Source organism: Hippopotamus amphibius, chromosome 6, assembly GCF_030028045.1.
Source record: "Hippopotamus amphibius kiboko isolate mHipAmp2 chromosome 6, mHipAmp2.hap2, whole genome shotgun sequence".
Taxonomy (NCBI): Eukaryota; Metazoa; Chordata; class Mammalia; order Artiodactyla; family Hippopotamidae; genus Hippopotamus; species Hippopotamus amphibius.
The window spans coordinates 26,016,099-26,033,230 of record NC_080191.1 but is presented as its reverse complement, the minus strand read 5'-3'; the positions used below and the strand labels follow the sequence as shown (position 1 = coordinate 26,033,230).

Sequence of the window (17,132 nt, the reverse complement as noted above, 5' to 3'; positions counted from 1 at the left end):
TATAACAATTATAAAGACTTACACACCTATAACAGACCATCAAAATATATGAAGAAAAAAAATGACAGAATTAAAGGGAGAAGTAGTTCTACAATAACAGTTGCACCCTCAGTTATGCACGGAATAAGACTGAAGATAAGTAAGGAAATAGAGAACTTGGGCAGCACAATAAACCAACTAGATCTACAGACATATGCAGAACACTCTAGTGAACAATACAATACACATTTTTCACAAGTGCATATATAACATTTTCCAGGAGAGACCATATATGTTAGCCATAAATTAAATTTCAATAAATTTTAAAAGAGATCATACAAAGTGTCTTCTCTGATCACAATGGGATGACAGAGGAAAACTGGAAAAGTTAACAAATTAACATACTCTTAAACCAATAGATCAAGGAAATAGATCAAAGGGAAAATCATAAAGGCAATTAAAAATACTTAGAGATGAATGAAAATGGAAACAAAAAAACTTATGGGATGCAGCAAAAATAATAATAAGGGAAAAAATAAGAAAGATGTCAAATCAACAACCTACATTTACAACTTAAGTAATAGAAAAATAACACACTAAACCCAAAAAGGGCAGAGGGAAGGAAATAATAAAAATTAGAGTAGAGATAAATGAAACAGAGAATAGAAAAATAATAAAGAAAATCAATGAAACCAAAAGCTGGTTCTTCAAAAAGATCAAAATTGACAAACTCATAGGCAGACTGACTTTAAAAAAGAAGAGAGAAGACTCAAATGACTAGGACAAAAAATAAAAGAACTGAGTCTACCAAAATAAAAGGATTTTAAAAGCATACTCTGAGGAATTGTACATCAGCAAATTAGATAACTTAGATGAAATGGATAAATTCATAGATAAACAAATCCTACCAAGACTGAATCATAAAGAAACAGAATATCTGCATCAGTCTATAACTAGAAAGAAAATTGAATCAGTAATCAAAAAACTCCTGAAAAAAGAAAGAATCTGGACCTGATGGCCTCCCTGGTGAATTGTACCAAACATATAAAGAAGAAATAACACCTATATTTCTTACAGTTTTCCAAAAAATTGTAAAGAAGGGAACACTTCCTAATTCATTTTATGAGGCCAGCATCACCATGATACTAAAGTCTGGCAAAGACACCTCAAGAAAAGGAAACTATAGACCAAAATATCTTATGAACACTGACACAAAAGTCTTCAGTCAAATACTAGCAAACTGAATTCAGCAGCATATTAAAAGGATTATACAACATGACCAAATGAAATTTACTCCTGTAAAGTAGGGATGGTTCGGAGCACAAAAATCAATGTATGGCTTATTTATCATATGCTTATTTTTAAAACTGTGTGTGTGTGTGTATGCATGTGTTATAAATAATATATTTCCCAATAAAAATGTTAGAGTGTTATGGAAACACATATTAAGGAGCAGAGTATATGTCTTTTATAATTCTTATTTAAAACTCTCATGTTGATAAATTATAGTTTTGTGTAATAGAAACTAGCAACACGTGTGGAACATCAACAGGGGGCCAGAGTGCCTAAAGAAAAAATTCAAAAATTAAACTTGTTTGGGTATGTTAACAAATCTGTAGAAAGTTGGTATAAATCAAATAATAGTATTCTGTCTAGAACATGTAACACAAGAAGGAAGGAGAGATTGATAATCTGGGAAAAATTAGAATATGATCATTTTAACTCTGTGAGTAGATTTGCTATTTTAATTGCACTAAAAGAGGTGCCAGATTTTAGACCAGCTATGGAGGTCTGTGGGTTTTTTTTTTTTTTTTTTCCTCTCAACTGATGACTTCACTGCTCTTGGTTGAACTATTAAGAATCTTATTTCCAAAAGAAAACAAGAAGGAACCTACAGAAAAGAAACAATATGATTAGAGGGCAAGAGGGTCTGATTTATGAGGAAAGATTAAAGGATTTAAGCTGCACAGTTTGGCTAAGTGATGACTAAAAGAGAGCATGATAACAGTCTACAAATATTTGAAAAGCATATACCAAGGAGGGAGGATTTGCTATTTATCTTGGTACAAAGTTGTTAAACTGGCCATGAATGGTTGATGTTAAGGAGAAGGAAACTCAGGCTATCAGGGAAACTTCCTGGTTGAAATGTATGAAATCAAGGGACTTATTCCCTAGGAAATAATGGCAACTTCATTACTAGAGCTACTTAAAACAAAATTGACCCATACTAGAAGATTCACAGGAAAAGAAAGGTTTTCTTTGACCAGGACAAAGTATGAAAACTAGGTTTCGTTTATTTTATTCCTGGAAATTGATGGATTCTGATACTTTCTCTAAGATATTTTGAAATTTGAACCACTATATTTATGAATAAAAAAATTTTAAGCAATCAAAATTCATACCATTGGCTGATAATGACTCTTACTTTCCTCTACATGTTTTGTTTTGCTTTTGTTGCTGTTGATTTTGTTAGCTTTTATATCATGAGCTATTTAAAAATTTTAAAAGGTATAGATAAAAAGTAATAAATACTCATGTATTTACCATCCTGATTAAGACATTAGACATTTGAAATATTAAAGCAGACTCTGTAGCCATCCCCAATCTCATTCCCCCCATAAGGAATAATTAATGTTCTGGATTTGGTTTATATCATTGCTATTCAAACCTCTAAAATTTTACCTCATCTGTAAATACTTTTAAACAACATGTATTATTGCTTTAAAACTGGTACCATACAGTGTGTATCATTCTGCATTCAATGAGCTTTTTTTCACACAACTTTAGGTATTTGAGATGAACCTAGTTTGATTCTTATGACTCTAGTTCATGCATTTCCAAAGGTGTATAGTATTTTCCTATATTAAATACATAAAAATTTATTTTCTTACTATATCTTAATAGACTTTTATTTTTTGGTATTTTGAAATTATAAACAATACTGCAGTGAACATCCTCATACATGCCTCTGTGCACAGTGTGAAGGTTTCTCTAGGAATGTAGTAATAACATGTGTGAACTTTCAACTTTACTAAATATTGCCCCTCCTACCATTTATGAGAGTTCCTTTGCTCCCATTCTTACACTGTATTTTAATACTTTTTAACTGCTGCTATTACAATAATAGTAAAACAATTACTCATCAAGATTTTAACATGCATTTCTCTGATTAAAAAATAGATACATTTATTGGAAGGGATGGTATTCAAAATATTTATTGACTACATGTAATAGAACCTGGTCAATCAGAACAGGCACCATGAGCACCAACACTATTTATTAGTTATTCTTTTTCATCTTGTGTGAATTGCCTGTTCATATACTTTGCTATATTCCTATTGGGTTGTCTTATTATTGAGCTGAACAAATATTCTAAAACAGTGCCATCTGACAGAACTTTCTGTGATGACAAAAATGTTCTATTATCTGCACTGTTCAAATACAGTATTCACTAGCCAGCACTTGAAATGTAAATAATGTGACAAAGAAATTGAATATTTTGTTTTATGCAATCAGTAGCCACATGTGGCTAGTGGCTACCATACTGCATAACATAGTACTTATCGATATTAATCCTCTATCACTTATATGTGATATATATATCCAGTTTTATTTTACACATTTTACATATTTGAAGCCATGTAAACATATATTTGTTTTTGCATCTGTTTTTCTTCCTAATTAACATTTCTCCATGTCATTAAAAGGGCCTTTATTATATTATACTGATATAATATTCAGTCCTATAAAAGTCATAAATTGTGTAATCATTTTTTTTATTATTAGTCATTTAGATTGCATACGGTTTTTCACTGTAGTCAATAACAATTTTTTCCATAATATTCTGTGCATTTTCTATTATTTCTTCATGTGAGACTCATACAAAAGTGACATTAGTGGGAGAAAGAGTATGAACACTTTAAAGACTTGAACACAGATCTTGCAATTATTTTCCAGAAAGTGTGTTCTGTCTTCACCAACAGGATATCAAAGAGCTTATCTTACCATACTTTCACCAGCTTCTTAATAATTTCTTAATATTTGATAATTTTATTATTTAAAATGTTAATTTTAATTTATTTGGTAGTCCATTTTTCATGCATTTCTTGGCCTTATCTTCCTTATGTGTATTGTCTATTCATGTCTTTTTTAAAAACTATTTATTGAGGTCTTCATATTTTTTTTAATTGATAGTATTTCTTCATGTAGTAAAGATATTATCCCATTGTCATATTTGCATGTGACAATGGAATATCTTCCCACTTTCATTTGACTTCAGATTTTGTATATGATGCTTTGATTTAAAGGAGTTTTCAGGTTTTTCCTTTGAAATTTCTTAAATTGTTTTCATGCTTAGAAATTCATCCCTCCCCCCAGAAATGAGGTAGATACATGTTTCCTTCTAATTATTATTTTTGCATTTAGTAATTTATATGAATTTCATACAGGTATGAGGTATAGAAATTTTTTTCCAAACTAGTCCATCTTTCTAACATTATGCCCTAAAGAGTTTTATTTATTTGGTACTCTATCTTCCTCCACAAAGGACTTATGGCAATTCATTGAAAAATATTTATTTTTTCATTGGTTGTAAGGTCTCCTTGATCACACACTGAATTATTATGAACACTATGGCCTTTCTTCAGGTATCTAATCTCTGCTGTAGATTTGTTCTACCTACATTTGAGTCAGTATCATAGTGTCATAATACTTTGATGTCTGCTAGACAAGTCCCCTTTACTATTCTTGTTTATACTTCTCTCAACTATTACTTCCTATATATCCTTCTAGACCAAATTAATCATTTCCAAAAATAACTGCCCACTCAAAAATTTGAGTATTAAATATCTAAATTAATTTAAGGAAGAATTGACACATTTATAGTATCTAGCATTCCTGTACAGGCATGTGGTATGTCCTTTCATTTAAAATTTTCTTTTATACCTGTATTTTTTTTCAAATAGTAGTATGATTCTCTTATTATGATTACTCCCAAATATTTTGCATTTCTGCTGGTTCCTGCAATTCACATTTTATAAAGTTCTACCTCTCTTGTCTTCCACAGAGACTGTTCCTACTTCTCTCAGTAGGGAATCTGTGAGAAAAGTAAGTCTTGTAGAAAAGGATTTGAGTGACCATCTTCTCAGTTCTCCCAAGGATGGCACTTAGCTAGTACCACTCAAGATGCAAAGAACAAAAAAAAAAAAAAGAAAAAAAAAAAGGTGCAGAGAAGAGCTCATTCCCTACATACAATGGATGCCTTGGGGCATTAGGGCTACATTCTCTCTAGGAATCCTGACTGAGAAGAGCTGGGACTTTTTTTTTTTTTTATTTATTTTTTATTGGCTGTGTTGGGTCTTCATTGTTGCATATGGGCTTTCTCTAGTTGTGGAGAGCAGGGGCTACTCTTCATTGCAGTGTGCAGGTTCCTCATTGCAGTGGCTTCTCTTGTTGTGGAGCACGGGCTCTAGGCTCACGGGCTTCAGTAGTTGCAGCACACGGGCTTCAGTAGTTGTAACACATGGGCTCAGTAGTTGTGGCTCTCAGGCTCTAGAGTGCAGGCTCAGTAGTTGTGGCACATGGGCTTAGTTGCTCTGCTGCATGTGGGAGCTTCCCGGACCAGGGATGGAATCCATGTTCCCTGCATTGGCAGGTGGACTCAACCCCTGTGTCACCAGGGAAGTCCCTGGGACTTTTTTAAAGTTCTTCGAACTATTACTACTCCCTATCAAGATTTCACTTACAGAAAATGACCTAATTGACTGCTGATACCTCAGAAAGAAATTCAAAACCACCAAACCCACTTGCATCAGAACTAACCCATATCTTTTTCCAGTTTTAATGAAATCCGTGTTCCTTCTCTCTAGGGTCACTTCCTCCACTCGGAAGTTCTTCCTTGCCCACCCCTTCACTGCACTATACTTTCAAGTTTCTACTCTCTTTCATATCTTCCATCTCTACTCTTTACTGAATCTGTTTTACCAACATTAGAACCATAGACTAATCTCCCTTCAAAATGAAATGTCAGTTCCTCCTCCAACTATCACCCTCAACTTGACTGAATTTTCTATGTTCAATGCCACTGCCCACTCATTTCACAAACCAATCAAATCCCAGCTATCCATTGAAAATGCTCTCGCTGCAGTCATTAATTATCTTCACTTAACTAGCTTCATAGATCTTTTCCAGTCCTTATCTTGATGACCTTTTAGCACCATTTGATAGAAGAAATCATTCTCTTCTGTTGGAAGCACTCTTTTCTCTTGGCTTCTGTGCCACTGTATTCTCCTTCCTCTTATCACTCTGGATTCTCCTCAGTTATTTTGCTGACCCTCTTCTTCTTTCCCACTTTTCACAACTCTTTTCTCATGATGTCTTCTCTTCTCATTTACTTTTTTTTTCCTAAACATTTTTATTCATTACCATGACTTCAGTCACCATCAAACTAAATACCTAAATCCTCTTGTCCAGTCACATATATCCAACTGCTCACTTCAAGTCTACACTGGATGTTTTACAAGCACATCAAATATGGCAAGTTCCAAATTGAACCCCTTATCTTTCTATTCTTTCTAGTTGCTTCTCTTCCAGTGTTTCCTAGTTAAAATCAGTCACTCCTCTCCATCCCTAGGGCTATTATCCTCATTCAGATATTTTCTTATCCAGACTAACCACATATCTATAACATGATGCTCTCTTGTTTGCCTTCTCGTATTCCAGTGTTTGATATTTGGCAATGTCAGAGACATTTTTGGTTTTCACAGTGAGGGGGAGGGAGAGTTATTGAATTCTGGTGGATAAAAATCAGAGACACTGTGAGGTTGCTAAGCATGCTTCAATGTAAAGAACATCTCCCATTACACAGAATTATTTGGCCTAAAATGTCAGTGGTACCAAGGCTGAGAAATCCTAATCTATGCTGTTCCATCTGTCTGGACAACTCTTCTTCTCTTTTCCTCTACTCCTCCTCCAAACTCCTACATATTCTCAGTTCTTCCCTTAAATGTCACTTCTTGTGGGAAATGTCCTTAATCACTTAAACTAGGTTAACCCTCAAGACACCTTTTGTAATTAGTTATGATTACTTGCTCAAGATATGTTTTTCTGCTACACTGTAAAGGATCAAATCTGTCCATTCACTATTTTGTCCACTTGTACCTGTAACAACATATATCTATTGATTAACCTCTCAACCATGGGTTTAAAAAATTGAACTTTATTCTGAATTTTTAAGAAAACACATTTCTCAGCCTCAGTTTCCTTAGCTGTAAACTGGCAATATTATCACCTATTTTCCCTACATGACCATTCTTAATGTTCAAATGACCTAAAGTATGTGAAGGTTTGCAATGAAAGTCTCACATCCTGAGTAAACCGTGATGGTTGGTCACTCCATGTACAAAATAGTTTTTTAAAATTTCAACTTTGTTAAACAAATATTTTAACATAATTTTTAAAAAAAGTATGTAGAGTATTTTTGAGCCTTTAGAAAGCCCTTAACTGTGTTTGTTTATATAATCTTCACAATAATGATACTTCAGGTAGCTTTAGAAAAAAACAGGCTGTATAGCCTAACAAAAATATTTTATTTTACTTTATTAACAAAACTGACACCTGAGTTTTTACTGTGCTCTTCTAAGGAGGAAGCAGTAGACTTGAAAAAGATTTTTCTTTTATTCGATAAAGTGAGGCTTGACATCTGCATGCTGTATCAGCTAATGGACCGCTGGTACCACCAGCCTCTTCAAAGTGGTAGAAAGAACACCTGAGAGAAATGACTTAAATTCCCTATTGACATAAACTTCAGTCAACTGAAGTGTATTTCTGAGTCAATATTTTTGCACTTTCACAACTGTTTATCTAATAAAGGGCTATTATTTCATTGATAAAAAGAGCAATGTGGAGGATTTTATTATGTAATTAGCCATTAACTGTATTAAAAGCATTGGTGGAAAGAAATTGGTCATTTCAGAGGGTTGGGGGTTTATATTATTTCTTAATATGCTTGCATCATTTCACCAAACTAATGGAGTTACAATTTACCTCAGGTCCAAATTTACCATATAACACAATGTCATGTGCCCTCAGTTCTGTGCTCCTCCTTTTAATGATTAGTTAACCTGAGGATAATGAAGGCCTTATCATGTGCCTAATTAGCCATGCAGTCCCTAATGGTAGTTTAACTCATTTAGATAAAGGCAGTTTGCTGATCTGTTCTTTGATCGGGAGTGAGAAAGAGGAGGGGAGTCTAGGGAGAAAGTGAGTGTTGTGTATATGGTGGACCCTTTCTCCTTAGCTCCCACCTCTGCCCCCCCCCACCCCCAGTGCAGAAGAGATCAGCAAACTGACTAATACACACACACACACACACACACACACACAGAGTAAAACGATCACATCATAACATTTGGGCTTCTCGGTAGCTATTAAAGGTTTTATCTAAATAGGTATAGTCCAAATACCAATTCTTTCCATATCCTCAGCTTTAGGCTTTTTGTTTATATTTAAATAAAAATTTCTTGGATTCGTAGTGGTCTTTTTTAAAATAATCTTTTAAGTATCTGATATTAGGTAATGGTAACTGAAAAATTACCCCTCCTAGGTTAATTGGAGGTTGTTCAGTAGGTCCATGTAAAGAATCATTAGTTGCCCGAAATCTAACTTAGCTCTGCTGGAAGTCCTTAGCCATTCAAGGGACTCAGTAAATAACGTTATTTCTATATTTGCCAATAAGGATGAATAACTCCTATTGTTAAGCTTGTAATACAAATTATAACAGATGTAAAATAGAAATGAAAATAATTGTTACCTCATTCTTCAGCTTGCTTCCAGAAAACCTTAAAAATCAGAACATTTTTCATTAGTTAAAAATAAATATACAGTTATAGCTATCAAGGACCTACAGAGGACCTACAAAAGTAATAACTTTATATCATGATCAGTTAAATAAATCTGGAGGAATTTATTTGATTTTTCAAAGGGACCCAAGCATCTTTCTCAACTTACCTACAAAATAGGTCTATTATGGGAAAGTAAAATAAAGGATATTTAGGGAAGTCAGGTAAGATTTGAGGCAATCGAAGCACACTTGATATTAAATATTTGTGTGTTCTGGCCTGTATTTTCACTTCACAATGAGTAGTGGCTAGTAAGCTGCCATTATGTTCTTTGTAATATCTGAGTTCATCTTGGTATGACTCAGGTGACTAAAATTAATTTTTTTCTGCAAGATATTTTACTTTAAAACTAATTCATTCTTTTGAGAGCTAAGAGCAGTTCTTGGTAAATCATGCCATAAAGCAATCTCAGATGAAGATTTAATCATTTGGAGCTCCAGTATTTTAAAAAATAATAATCGCATATTATCACTGGTTCCACTGCATGTCACCTTACTTGTCAGTAACCTCCTCCTGATAGCTGATGGCAGATTAGTGCAATATGTTCTTTCTATTCATCTGTGTTTTTTCTTTCACAGAGACTCAGTAGCTCAGGTCGGTAGCTTTATCTTACTAAGGTATGCTGGTATATCGAAGAATATGTGATTAGAGATGATTATAATAAGCTTTTCATCTTTATAAGACACTGTCCAAGCACACAGTTCTTTAAAACAGGTTATCTCTTAGAAAAAGAATTATATTTTCTGCTTCTATTTTATTGAATCTAGCTTGAAAACAGACTCAGCCTTATAAGTAAATACTAATTTAAAAGCAATTCTGCTTCCCTGTTTTCTCTTTCACATCTCTCTGGGTGAACCACCTGGTTCGCCATTAATTTCTCATTAATGATTGCAAATTATATAAATTGCCCAATCTTCGTAAATATCCAAAGTTAAAATTAAGGTCTGATGCTTAAAGGAAAACATTTCAATAAGCAACATTAGTAAGTCATTTTATTCAGTAAATACTATACATATTTTATTCAATAAATATTATACATATTTAAAGACATACAGAGAACTTGTCTTGAAGATAGTGGAACTCTACCTTGTCAGGCCTTTTCCAGAATAAACGGAGTGGTAATATGCACTGCTCTCTTTGATGCCAATCCCATAATAATGATACCTAGAGCAAGAACAGGAACGAGCTCTGTGTTAATGTCGTTTTTTGAAGGGGAAAAAGAGACTAATGTAGAATTGAAGGAAACCGCAAGTAAGAACTGCAACCCCTTGATCAGCATCTTCCTTTCCTGATTTTTTTCAAGTAACATCTTAATGTGTTTAATCCTTCTTTAATGGTAACTAATCCTACTTATGGTCATATTTCTGGCTCTAAGCTTGAAAAAGACAGGAGAATCACCTACTGCTAATCCCCCTCAAACCTCTAAAAAATTGGGTTTCAACCCCCTTCCCAAATTATAAGTGCAGGCATTTAACTGTAGGCATTTAAATTTGTAAATGTAGACATTGGCTCGAAGTACATCAAGTGTACCTATCTGCAAATTGCTTGGTTCAATTTGAATGTGGTCAACGGAATAAGGAAATGGTGGGTTTCCTTTGTAGTACACCTATGGAAGGGGAACGAGTATGGCATTATGTGTGAGGAAGACGTCGATGTCACGCGTAGGAGTATGTACAAAACATGTGACCCTTTAAAAGCTATTGGCTCATGAGGAATGAGAAGCCCAAATAACTGTCATTTTCACTTCAAACTTTTGTACAACAATGGGGAAAATCATCTATGTGATGAGTCAATGGAAATACGAAACATGGATGTAAATTATGTAAATTTATGAATATGAATGTAAATTATGGATAATCTGTTATAAATGTATCTATGGATCCTAAGCCATGGGCAAATGCAGCCTCTCATGGAGTCTCAAGTTGTACCTCATTCTCCTAAACTGCGGAGTCCCAACTTACTCCACACCCCAGTACAAATGCTACACGTGACACAACTGCTAGTCACAGTGGGTATTTAGTGAGGGGTGGCCAAAGCCTGCTAATTTCTGCCCTCACTCTCCCTTCCCCTCTCTGCCCATCAGGCAGCACCATTACCTATTTGATTACCTACCATTTCCATTTGCATTCATCTAAGATCAGGGAAGGAATGGAGTAAAAGAATCAGGGGGTTTCCAGTAGACTTCAGTGTAACCATATTTAAAACTTCATTTCTTAGCGTCACCATCTGAGTTTAAAGTGGACAGGGCAGTGAGGCCCCTTTGCTGACCTCAGTAATAACAAAGGGACTTGGCAGAGCAACTCTACCCCTAAATGTTTTCAAGGCTCAGGACGAGCATAGAAACAGAGGCCCACATACCTTATAGTACCTAATTACATAAAATATATAAATCAAGCGAACACACTGTGAAGTAAAATGTCCCTGTCTTCCTATCTTGACAGTGTACCTCCATAATGATCTGCTAGGTAGATCTGAACTTAAAATGCCTAGACTCCTGGAGTTCCACGAGGAAACATGGTGGTGGGGGAAGGCTCATCCCCAATGCCCTTCTTTCCCCAGCCTCTTCTCCTTTGTTCACTGTGAGGGGCCTCCAGAGAACTCTCCGGCCTCCATGTCCAAGATCCACACTCGCACATGCCCTAAACAGCTGCGCAGTGGCCACCCATCAGGTCTGTGTCTCCTGAGAATCGATGAGGGAAGAGACCCACTTAGGCCCAGGAGGCAGGACTGAGACTGGAATTCTTGGCCCCGTGGACATGAAATGTGGGCTCGAAGGGGGATGTGGTCTCCAGGTGGGCACATTCACTAGGGCTGTGGACTCCTTGTCTCCTGAGAAGGAGATCAGGTGGAGCAGGGCAGGAACAGAGTCCTCTATAAGGGTGAGTCCCAGAGATGGCTTCTCTCCCATTAGGTTCTAAAGGCAGTACAGTGGCAGAGAAGTTGTGTCTGATGACCCTGGGCCATTTGAGATGGAGAAGAAAGAGTTTTTAAGTATGCAAAAAGTACACATATAATAAGAAATGTTTCAGAAAGAGTTGTTATATTTGAGAAACAGAAATGGAGGGTGATCAAGGTAGTGAAGATATTTTATGAACGTGGTAGACTGGCAACACGTTTCCAAGTCCTCAGTTTTGGTAGAAGGACAAGAGCAGTCTGTTAACTGAACAGAAGAAGCTCCATTTTTACGGTAAGAAAATAATCCTTGGTAGATAAGGGAAAAGAACCTCTATGGTATTTCGGAAAAAAGGGAAATGTAAAACGTAAGCAAGCTCCAAAATATTGAATTTATTTGTTTATAATTAGAAACTGAAAGAAGAAAACTTGTCATAAAGACATTACCAAAAGCAGCTCTATTAATAGAAATTGATAAGATAAATACCTGAAAACCATAACAAATGAACAGATTTAGATGATATTCAGCTAAGCATATTAGGATTAGTTAATGAACATGAGTCTGAAATAAGTATATTTCCCTTTATTAGACTTTAGAACTAAGATACCAAATGAAATGTCTTGTATTGGAAGAAACAGAGAAGCTTGAGAACAAGGGAATCTATTACAATGGAAATATATTGCAATTTCATGGTCTTTTGCAAAGTGTGCTGTTTGTTCTATAGATACTACAGTTTAAGTAACTTCATTTTAGCCACTTGCTAAAGCAATACATGTTAAGCATTGCTTTAAAAGTTGATAAATCTTTTATCATAACTTTGATCTCCGTTTCTCTTTTTTCAACATGTAAATAATATTATACCATGGGAAAGTGGTTTGCCATGTAGACTGAGAAGAAACTACACAGCCTTAATAGGTGGTAGACAAAAATCATAAGACAAATCAAAAGGATAACCGTGAGCTCAACAAATGTTAGAGGGCACACTGCATCCTGACCACATGTGAGCTCTCAATACAGTGATGAAAAGCAGAGATGGATAACTGAGTCAGGAACATACACGCTTCTGAATTCCACCCTAGTGCATGGCTTCTTGAGCCAGACTGCCTGCCAGTCACAGAACAGTGACTACATTGAGCAGCCCTGAAGCAAATTTTGCTTCCATTAAAAAAAAATCACTTGGTGATCACTTTTTGTAAAAATCGCAACATCCTTTAGGACCCAATACACCCTGAGTAACATGAATTTGTAATTCTTTTGTCACTTAGGATTTTTAAGGAAAGGATATTTTTATAACACAATTCATTTGTTCCTTATTTTTATAAAACAACTATATTATTTTGCTTCCTCCTTTCTAATCATTAGGACAGAACATCTTTAAAAACGAAAGTATTTAATACCTGCACCTACATTTAGAGTCAAGATTTTATACCTAAAAAAAAAAAATCTTTTAACTAATGTATTTTATTCATAGGTCAAATGTAAATGACACTGTCAACCAGACACACACTGACACCCGAGGAAGGTGACTTGGTCAGCTACATGCCACTCTACAGATGAGAAGCAGCATGTCCATTTCTCATTAGCAATGCCTCATAATTTAGACAGGCTGATGTAGCTGAGCATGTTATATCAATACAACCTTATAATTATGCTGGCCAACAGGCAACCAGTGAAAGAGTGAACTCTTTCCTTCAAACATGTATTCAACGCTTACTGTGTGCTAGGTGCTAAGGATTCAAAAAGAGACAGATGAAGGTTTTTGCCCTGGACGAGTTGATAGTCTTGTGGGGGTAAAAAGCATGCAAAGAAAGATCAGCAGTATAAAATTAATGTGTGCTAAAATTGAAGCAGGTGATAGTAGGTACTAATATAAATAGTTACCATTTATTGGGCAACTATTACATGCAAAAAACTTTATGTATACGTCATCTCAAATTTCCACAGCAGCCTGCAAGTAAAGTAATATCTCTATTTCAAAGCAAAGTTCAAAAAGGTTATGTGATTTGTTTGAAAAAATTGTGTGAAAGGTTATGAGTTTGAAAACAAAATTCAAACCCAAAGCTCCACAGAGCACTGTTTCAATAGACCATACTCAAGATGCAAAATAGGTATATATACATACTTTTATTCATAACTAGAAATTATAAATATCTCAATTTTATGTATAATTAGAAATTCTTAAATGAAATATAATTTGAATATGCTTGACTCAGCCTATACACTTGCTTTTCAACTTCAGCATGAATCTTTAAGAAATGATAACTAACTTGAATTATTAAGAATTATACCACTGATCTGAATGTTTCATATTTGAAATTCCATATATAAACAAAGACTCCCTCTGGAATATAAGCTCCCTGTAACAGGAAATCAATAAACATTTGTTGAATAAATAAATTCATAAAATGAAAAAAGATAAAAATAACATTGTGTCATAAAGAAAATTTTATAAACAGGAATTTATTAATAAAGGGCATGTATACAGTATCATATACTTAAACACAGCACGATTTAAAATTTGGTAGAGATTAAAAAAATCTCCTGTCTAATGTGATGTAAGGAAATCTACTAAGTCATTTAACTCTACAACAAGTACAGTATAAACTTACCTATTTCTATCAGTTACTTGCTCTCCATAAACAACATGTGCTTTCCCTGCTTAGTGCCTTAACTTCGTTGAGCTCTTCATTGGGAATGCCCTTCTTCCTTCACGTCCTCATTTCTTATTCATGCTTCAAGGCATAGCTTCAACACAGGAAGTGTTTCCTGGTCTCTTAGGCAAAATTAATTTCTCTGTCCTTCGAACTCCTCTCTTGGCCAGTTATCCCATGTAGCTTTGTATCTCGTACTATTGGTATGTGTATCACGGCTTACCTCCCCTACTAACCTATAAGATTTGGAGGAAGGGAATTGTATCTTTCCCTTCACTGTATTCCCCCTTGGAAATTACTGTAAAGAAAAGTCCTCATTTATTGACCAGTCAATGTGTTCTGTTAGAAATCTGAAAACTGATAGAATACAAATTAAAGCCAATAGTTTTCAATAACTGCTTCCTAGGACTGTGCCTTTCCAGGTCACTGGTAAAATATTGGTGTTGAACAAAGCTGAACAAAAGTTATATACCTAAACAATGTATGTAAAGGACATGCAATAAGTATATTTAGGTGGAAAGAATAGAAATATAAATCTCAATATTTTGCAGTGACCATTGTAATGCTTTAGCACATTTCATATCCAGTTTCTTCTGGAACCAATAAAATAATCTTCCCCTTTAATCCTCCTTTTAGTCTAACTAGGAACTTATCATCTGAGTGATGATTTAGTGTCTTTGAGAAGAGATAATAAATGAGCAGCTCTCTGTCTTCCTAACAGCTGAAGATAAACCTCATAAAACTGGGGAGAGTAATTTCATACAAGGTATACATGGATTTTTCACCTCACAACATTTCATATCATTATTTTGTTGTTAATATATTACCCTAAAATAATTCTTGCTAGGAAATATTTGCCAGAAATATTCTAGCATAACAAAAATATATACAGGTAAATGTTGAATAAAAAGTGAGGTGTGCCTCACTGTGGGAAAACTAGTTTTTTTAATTTATATACCAATAGCCAGTGCCTATCCTGTAGGTTACTCTGAATAAAGATTCCCAAACATTTCACAATTCTTTCTCCCTATATGATTTTTATCCATTTCTATTTTAAAAGATATAAGATAACTGCTTAAAAATCCTGGATATGATTAGCTAATTTCTCTAAAATAATGTTTGCATAATATAAGCAGTCTTCGTGATTATCTAACAAAAGTGTGTTCATTCATTAGCATTGACTGTCCTTAACCTTGTACCAAGTGACAGATATCATTTACATTTTAGGAATACAGAAGAATTATAAATTAATTTTTATGCCCACATTTTTAAGTGAACGTGTTATAATTTAATAGGACAAATGAAATTATTGCTCCTCTTTTTGGTACTAAAATATTTACCTTGTGTCTAATACTTTTCTTCATTTGCTGATCAATTTATACCTGCACTTCTATTTCTTCTTTTCCATTTTGTCATTATATAGAATTCCTGAAACATATGTTCCCACTGAGCTAGTAGCCCTGATGTTAGTTTACATTACACAAATGATAACTGATAAGGAAATGATGGGATTAAGCTGTTCAGGGACTTGCAATAACTTACTATGATAAGAGCAGCTGCCATATCAGTTTTATTAACCCACTAAATCATTACTAATAAATAAGATAACAGCTTTTATCGTCATGTCTGAAAACCAAGATTTAACTGATCAAAGTCTACAAGAAATTAAAATGTAACTTCAAATCAAACAGTTTACTGTGTGCTTGAAATCTCATGAAATCTACTCAGTGGGCTCAACGATGTTCTCCCTTACCCTGCTGAGCCATTTTGAGCAAGGGTGGGACATGAGCTCTTTTGCTAATCATTGTATCTTTAGGGCCTAGTCAGCAGCAGGACACACAATAAAATGTTTATTAAATACGTGAACATTAATAGTGAAAGTTTTTTGACAGCATGTACCCTTTCTTACTATTCTTTGTACCTCAAAAACTCTTTAGCACCAATATAAATATGAATGGATTGATTATCCTTGTTATAATACATTCATAACATAAAATAGGCAAGAATTACTTTCCATTAGATACTCTTTGTACCTATAGGATTTTGACTCATTTTTAGTTATTCAAAATCAAAATTTAAAAATTTTGCACAGGAAAAAAATCAGGGCATATCATTGGCATTGGTGGTAAATTGAAGAGAAGAAAAGGAAAAAAACACAAAAGCAAAGTTAGTTTTTATCTTGGTATTGAGAAAGTGTAAAATCTGCCATTGGGATTGCTGGTTTTCTTGGCAGGGAGTGGATGGTAAGAGTGAATGAAGGGATGGAGCCCTGAGCTTATTATTTACTTATAAATTAATACCAAATTTATTCATATTTTAGAAATATTAATAATTCAATAGATATTTAGTGATAGAATGTTTTGGGCACCATTATAAAAACTACAACAGTAAAAAGTTTTACAAAATTACTAGTAAAATTGGGAGAAATTAAGAATTCCTGTTTCTCCAAAATATGCTTACTTCTTCATTTATGTTTCTGTGTTTCATCAATTGTTCATATTTCCATACACATAAAAATATTTTTCATAAAATATAAATTTTTGAAATATTAAACAGCCAATGGAAATGGTGATTGTGAAGATGATATACCAACACAGAGAATGTTTGGGACAAAAATTAAAAGCAGAAAGCAAAATTGTGTTTGTGCTGCAAATTAGCTTTTATAGAAAATATCTCTAAATGTAAAATAATTTAAAATGTCATGTGATTGAT

General features: G+C 34.2%; 1 protein-coding gene across 1 annotated transcript in view; it reads right to left on the bottom strand.

The window, feature by feature from the left end:
* Positions 1–17,132, bottom strand: part of RFX6 (regulatory factor X6) — a 49,274-nt gene that overhangs the window by 23,475 nt on the left and 8,667 nt on the right. The window contains exons 5-6 of the mRNA XM_057740158.1: positions 9,963–10,040; positions 8,789–8,816 (exon numbers count right to left, since the gene is read on the bottom strand). Of these exons, the coding sequence (XP_057596141.1) occupies positions 8,789–8,816; positions 9,963–10,040 (106 nt within the window). The remainder of the gene's footprint in view (positions 1–8,788; positions 8,817–9,962; positions 10,041–17,132) is intronic.